This window comes from Stomoxys calcitrans, chromosome 5 (assembly GCF_963082655.1).
Source record: "Stomoxys calcitrans chromosome 5, idStoCalc2.1, whole genome shotgun sequence".
NCBI classification, from domain to species: Eukaryota; Metazoa; Arthropoda; class Insecta; order Diptera; family Muscidae; genus Stomoxys; species Stomoxys calcitrans.
Window position 1 is genome coordinate 100,359,998 of NC_081556.1, and position 13,091 is coordinate 100,373,088.

Consider the following 13,091-nt stretch of genomic DNA (forward strand, 5'->3'; position numbering starts at 1 on the left):
AACTTTGTTTGCTCTTTTGCTGATGTTCAACATCATAATGATGATAATTAAACATAAGCTGTTGTTGTTGCTGTTTGCCCAACAAACGAAAGTAAACGAATGATCCTCTCCCTCAATGCAAAGCATTCGGTTGGTGGCTCTCTGTAGACGAGTATGTGCATGTGTGTGTGTGGGAAATGTGTGCACATTTTATACTCTATGCAAGTGTTGTGTGGGGGGGGCATAGCCGATGTTGGAGGTGTCGTTGTTGTTTAGCGATTTTGCTGTTGTTTTTGTATAGCAGAGAGGAGATACTGTTTTGCACAGCCATTGAGCAGCGTTGGCTGTTGCCGGCAATTTAAAGCAGAACACAATTTCCATGCAGAAGAGTTTTTCCCCTTTACATGATCGATGAGTGGCTCATTCGCGTTTGAAACGGCGCTGTGGCAAAACGGTGGACGCGGCAACTTTTAACGCTGGCAATACGGAAATGCAAAAATTCTGATCTCGATTAAGGAAAGAAGAAGAACTAATTGTAACGTATGTGTGTTCTTGTAACGGCAATGCAAAAAGCGGAAAATCGCTTGAAAGGAAAAAAATTAACACAATTAATTAATTAAAGCAAACAAAAAAGAGAAGAAAAAGAAATGAAAACTAGCTAACAACTGTGAAAAGAAGTTATTCTCAAAAATTAAAAAAAAAAATATGTGTTGGTGACCTTAAAAAAGAATTACAAAGATAATGGAGTGCCTGAAATAATTTCTATGTATAATTAAAAAAACAACAAAACCCACAATGGATTTGAAAAAGAGCCCATCTTTTTTTCTACCCCCCACCCCCACCTCACTCCCTATCAAATTATTCTAACAAATTATGTGCACTGGCTATGGGAGTTTTCATATTGCTCGGGTTTCAATCTGTCTGCCATGTAGAAACAAAAATTTTAAACAACAAAATACACCAAAATACCGAACTGAACTGAAAAAAATGTGTTACGCTTCAGGTATTAACATTATAAATTATATTTTTTCGCCATGATTTTGGAGATTTAAAAACACTTTTTTATGATGGAATAAAATTTGGCCGGAGTTTTTGGGTGAAGTTAATGAAAACAGAAAAATATGAAAATTAATATATTTGTCATCCAAAAATAAAGCAAGGAAAGAAGGTAGCTTTTGCCTTTTCTTTCTTAATTTATGAGATGCATAAATTTAAACGAATGTTTTTTATTTTATTTTTTGGTTGTGATTTGATGTTTTTTTTAAGGTTACATTTAGCTTGAATAATTTTTTTTTTTAAATTTATTTAAAGAGGGGAATATTTATTATTAATTTTCGTAAGGAGTCGTATCGCAGAGGTTAGCATGTGTGCCTATGACGTTGAACGCCAGATTTCAAATCCTGGCGAGAACATCAGAAACAAGTAAAAGCATGCTAAGTTCCGCCGGGCCGAATCTTGTGAACTCACCACCATGGATTCTGCTAAAAATGTATACAAAACCAGTAAGGAAAGGCAAAAGTCGGGCAGTGCCGACTTTATAATACCCTACACCTATCCTATAGGTTGAAAGTGGGATCTATGTCTTATTCTGAACCAGTTTTGAAGGACCTCGCCGGATGTTTTCAGATGGGTTTTTAAACAATCCGTATCACATTTCGAGCTAATATGTTCAAACTGAAATAACTATGGTTCACCAATGACATCATTATTGCAAATTACCCAAAATTTGATAATATGGTACTTTTCGAGAAAAGCGTTGTGCAAAATTTTGGCAAGATTGCGCAAATAATGCTCTTGCAGTGGCTCTAGAAGGTAAAATTGGGCGACATAAACATATGACAGCTATATCTAATTTGCCCTTGTTACTATATGAAATGTTCATGAGCAAATTTTGCATATCTAAATCTGAACCGATTTCTATAAAACTCATCTATAATGTCGAGAAGCAAGAGAAAGTCCTTTCTGCCATATTTCGAGAGAATCTATTAACAAATGACCATTTGATTGCAATATTACTGCAAATCCGACGAGTATATATGAGAGCTTTGTCTAAATATGAACCGTTTTCGAGCAAACTTTATAGACATTGTGGAAGTCGTCGTGGAAAGCGTTGTACAAAATTTTGGGAAGATTGGTTAATAAATGCATTTGCAGTGGCTCTAGAAGTGAAAATCGGACGATATATACATATATGAGAGATATATCTGAATCTGAAGCGATTTCTATGAAATTCACCCATAATGTCGGGAGTAATAAGAAAACCCTTCCTGCCAAATTTCGAGAAAATAGGCCAATAAATGACCATTTTAATGCAGTATTACTGCAAATCAGACGAACATATATATGGGAGCTATATCCAAATCTGAACTGATTGCTATGAAATTCACCCGTAATATTGGGAGTCATAAGAAAACCCTTCCTGCCAAATTTCGAGAAAATCGGTCAATAAATGACCATTTTAATGCAGTATTACTGCAAATCGGACTAACATATATATGGGAGCTATATCCAAATCTGAACCGATTTTTTCCAATTTCAATGGGCTTCATCTCTAGGCCGAAAAACATGCCCTTACCAAATTTGAAGATAATCGGATAAAAATTACGACCTGTAGTTTGTACACAAATTAACATGGACAGACGGACAGACAGACGGGCATAGCTATATCGAATCAGAAAGTGATTTTGAGTCGATCGGTATGCTTATCAATGGGTCTATCACCCTTTTGGGTATTACAAACTAATCCACTAAATTATAATACCCTGTACCACAGTAGTGGTGTAGGGTATAATAAATTAAGTTGTGGGGCATAATTTTATTCTACATACCAAACTTCTGTCAATCCAACACAAGTTAAAACTTCTAGGAATCGAACAAGGATGATCGAGAGACCGGTTTACATGGGAGCTATATCAGGTTATAGATTGAATTTGGCCGTACTTGACACAGTTATTGGAAGTCATAACAAAACACTACATGCAAAATTTCGGACAAATTGTGCAATATTGTAGCTGGGGGGCTAAATACTGCCGAAAATTTTCACAGCAATACCCAAAATACCCATTTCGAGTAAAGATAGATTCCAAATCGCCATTTTTTGGTAAATTTTCAGTGGAGACTACAAATATTACTTGGTGCAAAATATTTTTTGCATGGGTTTTAGGGACATATGGGTTAAAAAATCATTAGCCCAATTTCGCGATCTGGACTTTGTGTTTTGAGAACTCAAGCAGTTTTTCGAATTTTTGTGAGAAATCGCCAGTTTTTGATTCTATCCCACTGTGCGTTGATTCTGTTAGAAATTTATTAGTTCTGTAAAGTAGTAGCAACAATAATAAGCGGGTCCAAGCCCTGTCGGAATTCTTGAATACTAACGACCTAATAACACTTAATATTGGTAACACAGCTACCTTTGTTTATAGGATTAGGGCATTAGCATTACGACTGCACTGGGGGTCTTTCGAAGATAGTTGTTCTCTTCGGGAAAGAAAGTAAGCCCAAGAAAAGCCCTGAATGTGTATTAATCACGGCTCCAGGAATACAATAAGATTACCAGAGCAGGAAAAAAGTAAAGAGTGGGAAAACGTGCCTCCTGCAAGCCTTTCTGCGAACAGGTCGAAAGCGTTAATGAACACTTGAAGCCGCCAAGATGAAAAAGTTTCTCTCAAAAACCCATGTCCAAACTGAAACGTTAGTAGACGACATGAGAGTGAGAGCAGAGGCAACGGAGGACATGTTGAGGCTTTTGTTGAAACCCATTTTTCACAGGATACGACGGGACTCACGAAGACACCTGAATCTTTGAATAATGATGTTGATCGAAGGCTGATCATTACAGAATTAACGGTGAAGGAATCCTTGAGGAGCTTCAAACCATTTATGTCACCCGGAGCTGATGGAATATTTTCGGCGTTAATGTAGAAGGACATATTGTTTGCCACTGAAACCTCGACTGGTGGAGCGGCTGCTCCAGGCTCCACTAGCCGACAGACGACTGATCAACAGGGGCTTTTGACGAAGACACCTGGTTCGAGTCTTAAGGATAAGGCCAAACCTATTCTGCGGTTACCTCGAGGGCATCCTATGCCTAAAAGAACTACGGCGAACAATAGTAAGATGGGTCCAAGCACCTTTCCTTATGTCGCTAGGGACATTTTGGTGATGGTAGTTATCGACAAGGGAGAAGAACAGGGTTGTATAATTGCAGTGGGATAGTCAATGGATTGTCATCGTATACTCCGATGTCCTTGCGTAATTTCCTGGGTCTCCTCCAGCTTGTGACGATGCAGGATGGTCACACTCAATTGAAATGTATCGTTGTGCGCTAAAGAAGATTGGTGAGATCTGGCCAGATGCAGCACTATATTTAGTCCAGAAGGAAGATATTCCCTCTTGACCAATGGCGCATGCTTGGATACCAAGGATTCCCTCAGATCTGGGTTATTTTAATGAATGGGATTAAACGACCTTTATTCCCAGGAAGAGGCAGAAGGCACAAAATATTACCTTTGTATCAGAAGATATAAGCTCAAGAATATGCGACTGAGACGTGTTGGATGACCACAGCTTCTCTGATCATCCTTATATAAGTCTCAGCTTTGGAGAAAATACTGCAGAAGTGGTCCCTGGGCTAAACAGAAGAAAGGTTGGGATAAATTTCGGCACAAATTCTGCACGTCAATCCCTTCTAGACCAGAAAAGGAAGTGGCAACTGCGCAGGATATAGACATAATGGTCAAGCGGATCACGAAGGTCCTGAATGACTCGCTTGTGTCAGCATGCCCTAGTGCCAAGCCAAGGGGCAAACAGCGACCGCCATGGTGGACGCCAGAGCTGGTTGGTCTAAAGAAAAGAAATCTCTTCAATAGACCAAAAGCCACACCTGGCCCAAATTTTCACAGTGTGTCTGGGACTTGCATATGCTCCGAAAGCCTGGCAGGAGGCAAGAGTGATATTTATACCCAAGCCCGGCAAGGCAAGTTATGCGACATCAAAGGCCTACAGACCCATAAGCCTTACGTCCTTTCTACTCAAAACCATGAAACGTATTGTGGACACCATGATAAGGAGTAGAACATCCAGCGAACTGCTCAATTACAAACAGCATGCCTATGTCAAGGGAAGGTCGGTGGGGACTGCCCTGCACGAGGTTGTGTATGGAATGGAAGAATCCTTGAAGGGCAAGAAGTACACATTGGCGGTATGCATTGACATCGAGGGGGCTTAACAATGTGCGGATCGACAAACTGATCCAATCCTTAAACCAGTATCGGGTGGATCCGGTCCTTAAAGACCTTAAAGATAAACCATATGCTAAGGAACAGGCGGATAAATTGTGTGTCTCATGACAGAAATATAAGGGAGAAAGTGGCACAAGGCACGCCACAGGGGGGCATTTTAACGCCACTCCTATGAGTGATCACCATAAATGACCTATTACGAATGCTGACTGAGGAGAGATTTGAACCCGTCTGCTATGCAGACGATGTTATAATAATTCTAACGGGTAAGGATCCGAACCAGCTTTGAAGAAGGGCTGAAAGGATCTTGCATATGACTGGGATACACCCAGAGGTCTCAATGTTCACCCAGTGAAGACTAAAATCTGCCTGTTCACGAGGAAACCGAACGTTTCCTCAATAAAACGATTTCGATATCAGTTGGACAGGCAACTGAATTGGAAGTGTCACATTCAGGAGCATACTAAGAAGGCTCACAGATGTTGGGCACTATGTAGACGGGCCGTAGGCTTGAAATGGGGCCTGAATCCGGGGATACTCCACTGGCTCTACAGGAGCGTGATTAGACCAATTCTTACTCACGCCTCAGTAGTTTGGTGGGCTGCTATGGAGAAAAAATGCAACATAATGACCACACAACAGGTTCAGAGAACATGTTGTCTTGGCATAGGGGGAGCGATAAGGACCACGCCCTCTAGAGCACTGGAAACTATTCTAGATATCCGACCCATAGACATACAGATTAAGTGCGACTGCCGCCATGAGACTTAAGGCCATGGGAGAATGGATTGAGGATGGGAGCAGCTCTTACCATGGCGGTATAATAGAGGCGACGATAGGAAACCTGGAAGGAATAGAAGATGTTTCAGATACTTGAGACGAGATTTGAGGTCGAGGGCGAGACACTGCAGCCAGCGGCACACTTTTGGATTGACGGAACCCTAGTATTGCCATGTGGAAGATCATGTTATAAGGATGGATTGAAGCTAGAGGACAGAGTGGGCCTGGGTCTATATTGAGAACCCAGGAAATGATTTCTGTTTAATACTGCCTGACTATAATACGCTCCTACAGGTGGATATTCGGGTGTTAACCCAAGGACGTTGAGTATGAACATCTTTACGGATAGTAAACGCCATAAAGGCCATAAGGGCTATGACAACTAGAACAGTAAATTCAGAAGAGTCTTGGGATGTAAGATTAACACCTTCTCTGAGGATGGCACGATCCGCATCGTTTGGTTGCCGGTACTTAACGGAGTAACTGGGAATGAGAAAGATGATTAACCCGAAGCCTTCCAGGTTCAGGGCGTGTGCGTCGAATGCGCTTGTAACCATGTGGAATAGGGAAAGTGTCGGCGAAAATCCTTTGGGGAAATCCGGATCGTAAGAAGATGAGGCTATTACTGAAAGGAAGTAAAAAGGAGCTCGGTATAGCTTTCGATATCATAACGGGACACATAGATTGTGAGAAGATGAGGCTATTACTGAAAGGTATTAAAAAGGCGGTCGGTATAGCTTTCGGTATCATAACGGGACACATAGAACTATGAGATCCCTTGTGCAAAATCGGTGCGGCAAGTGATAGCTTGTGTAGGGCATGCGGGGAAGATGATGAGATGTTGGAGCATTTCCTTGGTCATTGCCCAGCTTTCGTGGGCATGAACCAGACATGAACCAACGTGGGGTCGTGACATGGAAAACAATTAAGCATTTTGTAAGTAGCACGGAATTTCTAACTTAGATTTTCTATTTTCGAGGTTACGGTTTTTAGTATTTAGAGCGCACAACAAGCCGATTACTAGGTGTATGTCTATAGTGACATGGGGCGGATTAATATCCGCATCCTCTTTTTAAAGAAACTTAACAGGGTTCGCCAGGGAATGTTGTTCTTGAGGTGTTCTGTGGTCCGTGGTCGATCGACATAAACTAGGGATTTCAAATAACCCCATAAAAAGCAACAAGTCAGCGACCGTTAGAAAAGAAGCTCTCTATGACAAAGGACCTCAGCTCCCTCAACCAGAGCATGATGGTAACTGACTGGAGAGAGAAACATGCTTGGAGACTTTCCCTTCTTGGGGCACCTCTCCCCGCTCAACTCACCGCTCGGTAGTACATACAAATCTGAACCGATTTGGCCTATTGGCCATCCATAACATAGCCCCACAAAAAATAGTCTAAAGGCGTTAAATCGCACGATCTAGGCGGTTAAATGACCAGTCCCGAACGTGAAATAAAATGTTCATCGAACTCTCCTTTCAATAAGTCCATTGTTGCGGGTGCTGTGTGGCATGTGGCACCGTCTTGTTGGAACCACATGTCATGCAAGTCAAGAAAAGAAGCTCTCTACGACAAAGGCTCGCTGCTCCCTCAACCAGAGCATGATGGCAACTGACTGGAGAGAGAGAGAGAGACAAACTTGGGGACTTTCCCTTCTTGGGCGCCCAACTCACCGCTCGGTAGTTTTCTCATATAAGTGAGTTTCTCTGGCGCACCCTGTATATCCAAATCTGAACCGATTTGGCCTATTGGCCATCCATAACATAGCGCCACAAAAAATTGTCTAAAGGCGTTAAATCGCACGATCTAGGCGGTTAAATGACCAGTCCCGAACGTGAAATAAAATGTTCATCGAACTCGCCTCGCAATAAGTCCATTGTTACGGGTGCTGTGTGGCATGTGGCACCGTTTTGTTGAAACCACATGTCAAGCTCTTGCATTTTGAAAGTAGCACGGAATTTCTAACTTAGATTTTCTATTTTCGAGGTTACGGTTTTTAGTATTTAGAGCGCACAACAAGCCGATTACTAGGTGTATGTCTATAGTGACATGGGGCGGATTAATATCCGCATCCTCTTTTTAAAGGAACTTAACAGGGTTCGCCAGGGAATGTTGTTCTTGAGGTGTTCTGTGGTCCGTGGTCGATCGACATAAACTAGGGATTTCAAATAACCCCATAAAAAGCAACAAGTCAGCGACCGTTAGAAAAGAAGCTCTCTATGACAAAGGACCTCAGCTCCCTCAACCAGAGCATGATGGTAACTGACTGGAGAGAGAAACATGCTTGGACACTTTCCCTTCTTGGGGCACCTCTCCCCGCTCAACTCACCGCTCGGTAGTATATACAAATCTGAACCGATTCGGCCTATTGGCCATCCATAACATAGCCCCACAAAAAATAGTCTAAAGGCGTTAAATCGCACGATCTAGGCGGTTAAATGACCAGTCCCGAACGTGAAATAAAATGTTCATCGAACTCTCCTCTCAATAAGTCCATTGTTACGGGTGCTGTGTGGCATGTGGCACCGTCTTGTTGAAACCACATGTCATGCAAGTCAAGAAAAGAAGCTCTCTACGCCAAAGGCCCGCTACTCCCTCAACCAGAGCATGTTGGCAACTGACTGGGGAGAGAGACAAACTTGGGGACTTTCCTTTCTTGGGCGCCCAACTCACCGCTCGGTAGTTTTTTCAAATAAGTGAGTTTCTCTGGCGCACCCTGTATATCCAAATCTGAACCGATTCGGCCTATTGGCCATCCATAACATAGCGCCACAAAAAATAGTCTAAAGACGTTAAATCGCACGATCTAGGCGGTTAAATGACCAGTCCCGAACGTGAAATAAAATGTTCATCGAACTCGCCTCGCAATAAGTCCATTGTTACGGGTGCTGTGTGGCATGTGGCACCGTTTTGTTGAAACCACATGTCAAGCTCTTGCATTTTGGACAAAAAAAAGTTGGATATCATCTCACGGTAGCGCTCACCATACACAGTTACTTTACGATTCGCATAATCTTTGAAGAAGTACGGCCCAATGATGCCACCAGCCCATAAACCGCATCAAACTGTGACTTTTTCTGGATGCATTGGTAGTTCTTGCAATGCTTCCGGCTGATCTTCACTCCTAAATCGACAATTCTACTTATTTAGGTACCCATTGAGTTAAAAATGAGTTTCTTCGCTAAAGGAGAAGAAGTGTGCGATGAACTTTCTTAATAGAGCACGCATTTTCATAATAAAATTCAAAAATTTGCAAGCTTTGTTCGTGTGTAAGACGATTCACGGTTAAATTATAGAACAAACTGAAGATGTTTGACAGTGAAACAAAACATGAAACGTGCGTGAGCTGTTTAAACCAGTGTTGCCAAAAAGACAATAGCTAAAAAATCACCCTTTATATACCTTATGTTGGGTTGCAGATCATTATTTCGAGGTGTTGCAAATCGTATGACTGGATTAGTATACCCCCTTCCTATGTTGGTGGGTATAAAAATGTGTAAACTTTGTTTCATGAACAAGAAACGTGTTTAACTTAAAATTTTTTGACAAGGTTATCGCTATGCCAAAAAAACACAAATTTTACACTCATGTCTTTCGGGCAATCCTTCATGCAACTTCTATCAGAAATACTGCAAAAATTGTTTAAGCCTAATTCTATTTTCATGTCTAAGTCATATCAAAACTGAACATTTTGTCATAAAACCATAAAACGTTTACATGACAAAAATTATATTGGGTTGCCCAAAAAGTAATTGCGGATTTTTTAAAAGAAAGTAAATGCATTTTTAATAAAACTTAGAATGAACTTTAATCAAATATACTTTTTTTACACTTTTTTTTCTAAAGCAAGCTAAAAGTAATAGCCGATAACTGACAGAAGAAAGAATGCAATTACAGAGTCACAAGCTGTGAAAAAATTTGTCAACGCCGACTATATGAAAAATCCGCAATTACTTTTTGGGCAACCCAATATGTTGCAGTAGCAAACATAAGACTTAAGCGCACAGTCATCCAGGCAGACAGACAATTGAAACCTGGCAAAGAAATAAACCAAAGCGATTTGGTTAAGCAACAACAGAAAACAAATATGCAACACCAAATGGCGCTACCTAATGAACATTCATGTTAATCACCACAAAGCTATTAATCATTTTCATTTTTTAACTGTATAGGTAAATAAAAAAAAACCGAAACTGTCAACTTCAAAAAAGAAAAACTTGTAAATTACACAGAAGTTATGTAGCAAAAATTAATTAAAATTTTTTAATACAAAAAAAAATTAAAAAGAAAAATAATTTCGATAACGTTTTATAGGTACAAAGAAAAAGAAATTTTCTAAATGCACTGAATTAGCACAAAGAGGGAGTTAAAAAAACAACCGCACAAAAATTATTGAAGCAAAAAAATAAAAAAAAAGTTAAAACGATGATAATAAAAACTACAGCAAGTATGCAGCCACATATGGAGTGAAATAAAACAAAAGACTTAAGCAACGAACGCGATTCTGGCTTAGAAGACGATAGCAGCTAGTTATCCATCTAAGCCACACAGTTTGCAAACACAAACGCAAACAATAACAACCGTAAACCACAGCCGCAATTTACAACAGCAACAACACACCCAGCAGCACCATTACCTACACCATCACCACCGCCACCACCACCGCCAACACCTCCAATCACATCTCAGCCGTTATCGTTAGCCGCAGTACTACAACTAAATTTAAACAAAAAAATTCACCTAAACAAGAGTAAACTAAGCACACTCTAACTATTAATTAGTGCATAAACTTACAAATAATTAACTGCCGTTAAAATCTATGCGAGCACATGCGCACCTCTGAACATTTTCATTTGATCGTTGCTGTGCATTCATTTGGACTTCACTAACATTCACTTTTTTTTTTCTCCCTCGATGTGAAATCAAATCGCAGTTGTTGTTATGTTGTAGGTTTATTGGAAAAAAAAGAAGCAACCGAAGAAGAGAATGAGTGCAACATTGTGGCAAGTCCAGAGGCGAAAATATGGCAAAATGTTGTGGAATGTTAACAAATGATTTGAGTAGCAGCAATAATAGCACAGTGACAACTGCAACCACCGCAACAGCAACAACAACGAGCACTGGCTCAAATTCATTCGATTACCACAATTGTGAATGTTTATAGGCTAATAAAAGCGAAACAGGGCAATTAAAATTGCAGTAAACGAGCAGACCCCCGCAGCTACAGAGAAAAGAAAAAGAAAAACTGAAAAAAAATCTTGGGAAAATATTGACTTTTCATTTCATTATAAAACCCTCTTCTCTCTCCATATTGGAAGGCACCTCTGAAAAATATTAAAAAACCTAAACAAAAGGATTATAGAATGTGTTCAACCGGTGGCTTTGTCTTGTTTTTATTAATCGCTTTATTTTACAATTGTTTTACAAACGCCGAATCTCTCACACCTCATACAACCATTCACACAAATGTTGCCAACGCGGGCAACCCAGTGGGCTCCAAGCATCTAAATAACCCCTCACTTGGTGGTCATGGAAATGCCATAGCACAGGAGGTGGTGGCTGATGGAAATGTTCATGATGACGATGGCGAAGGCGATGACCACAACAATAATGATGATGATGATGTGGGAGATTTCCAACACCGTTTGTGGCACGCTTCACCTACACCCACGCCAGCTGATGCGAATGATGGCAAAACCACAGCAGGTGCTGACCACCATCACATTATTGATATAACACGGAAACACCAAATTCACTACAATGGTCATGTGGTAAGTGATATAAGCCACTTAAAGTATTTTTTTTTCTTATTGTGATTCTTTCTTCCCGCTTTTGTTCTGGAATATAGTTTTTAAATTTTATGCAAATTTTCTTTCTTCCCTTGAGAGTTTTGGTTTTATTTAAACACTTAAATAAATTTTGATGGATGTTGGACTTTGATTTATTGTTCCTTAATCTTAATTTATGTAGCCAATTAAATTTTTTATTAAACAATTAAAAAGGCGTTAAGTTCGGCCGGGCCGAACTTTGGATACCCACTACAGCGGGTATATATGTAAACCACCTTTAGTCAAAATCCGGTGAAAAATGCATACCTTATGCCACATAGCAAAAAAATGCAAATTTTTGCCCATGCAACATTCCACTAAGAAACAGGGACAAACTCCTCACATATCAAAGAGTGCAGTCCGATTCAAGTTTAAGCTCAATGATAAGGGTCCTCCTTTTTATAGCCGAGTCCGAACGGCGTGCCGCAGTGCGACACCTCTTTGGAGAGAAGTTTTACATGACATAGTACCTCACAAATGTTGCCAACATTAGGAGGGGAAAACAAAAATTAGGAGGGGAAAACGAACCCAGGCGTTCAGCGTCATAGGCGGACATGCTAACCTCTGCGCTACGCTGGCCTCCGTAGTTGTTGCCCCATAGCAACTATATCGAAATATGTTCCGATTTGGACTGATCTGTGCCATATTGAAGAAGGATATCGAGGGACTTATCTTAACTTACTGTCCCAAAGTTCGGCGACATCGGACAATAAATGCGCTTTTTATAGCCCCAAAACCTTAAATCGAGAGATCGGTCTATATGGCAGCTATATCCAAATCTGATCCGATCTGGCCCAAATTGAAGAGGGATGTCGAAGGGGCTAACTCAACTCACTGTCCCAAATTTCAGCAAAATCGGTTCATAAATGCGCTTTTTATGGCCCCAAAACCTTAAATCGAGAGATCGGTCTATATGGGAGCTATATCCAAATCTGGGCCGATTTGTGCCATATTGAAGAAGGATATTGAGAGGCTTACCTCACTGATCCAAATTTCGTCGACATCGGACAATAAATGCGTATTTTATGGGCCCAAAACCTTAAATCGGGAGATCGGTCTATATGGCAGCTATATCCAAATCTGGGCCGATTTGTGCCATATTAAAGAAGGATATTGAGAGGCTTATCTTACCGCACTGTTCCGAATTTCGTCGACATCGGACAATAAATGCGTCTTTTATGGGCCCAAAGCCTTAAATGGAGAGATCGGTCTATATCGCAGCTATATCCAAATCTGGACCGATCTGGCCCAAATTGAAGAAGGAT

General features: G+C 40.6%; 1 protein-coding gene across 5 annotated transcripts in view; it reads left to right on the forward strand.

Annotated features, from left to right (window-relative positions):
- The first annotated feature begins 363 nt into the window (after positions 1 to 363).
- The window catches only part of LOC106087759 (uncharacterized), a 127,194-nt gene continuing 114,466 nt past the window's right edge, over positions 364 to 13,091 (forward strand). Inside the window, exons 1-2 of one of the 5 annotated variants that reach the window (XM_059369140.1) lie at positions 364 to 519; positions 10,171 to 11,769. In XM_059369140.1, coding sequence (XP_059225123.1) covers positions 11,362 to 11,769 — 408 coding nt within the window. In that variant the 5' untranslated portion in view covers positions 364 to 519; positions 10,171 to 11,361. The other 4 variants (XM_059369141.1, XM_059369142.1, XM_059369144.1 and 1 more) reach the window with 4 other exon arrangements.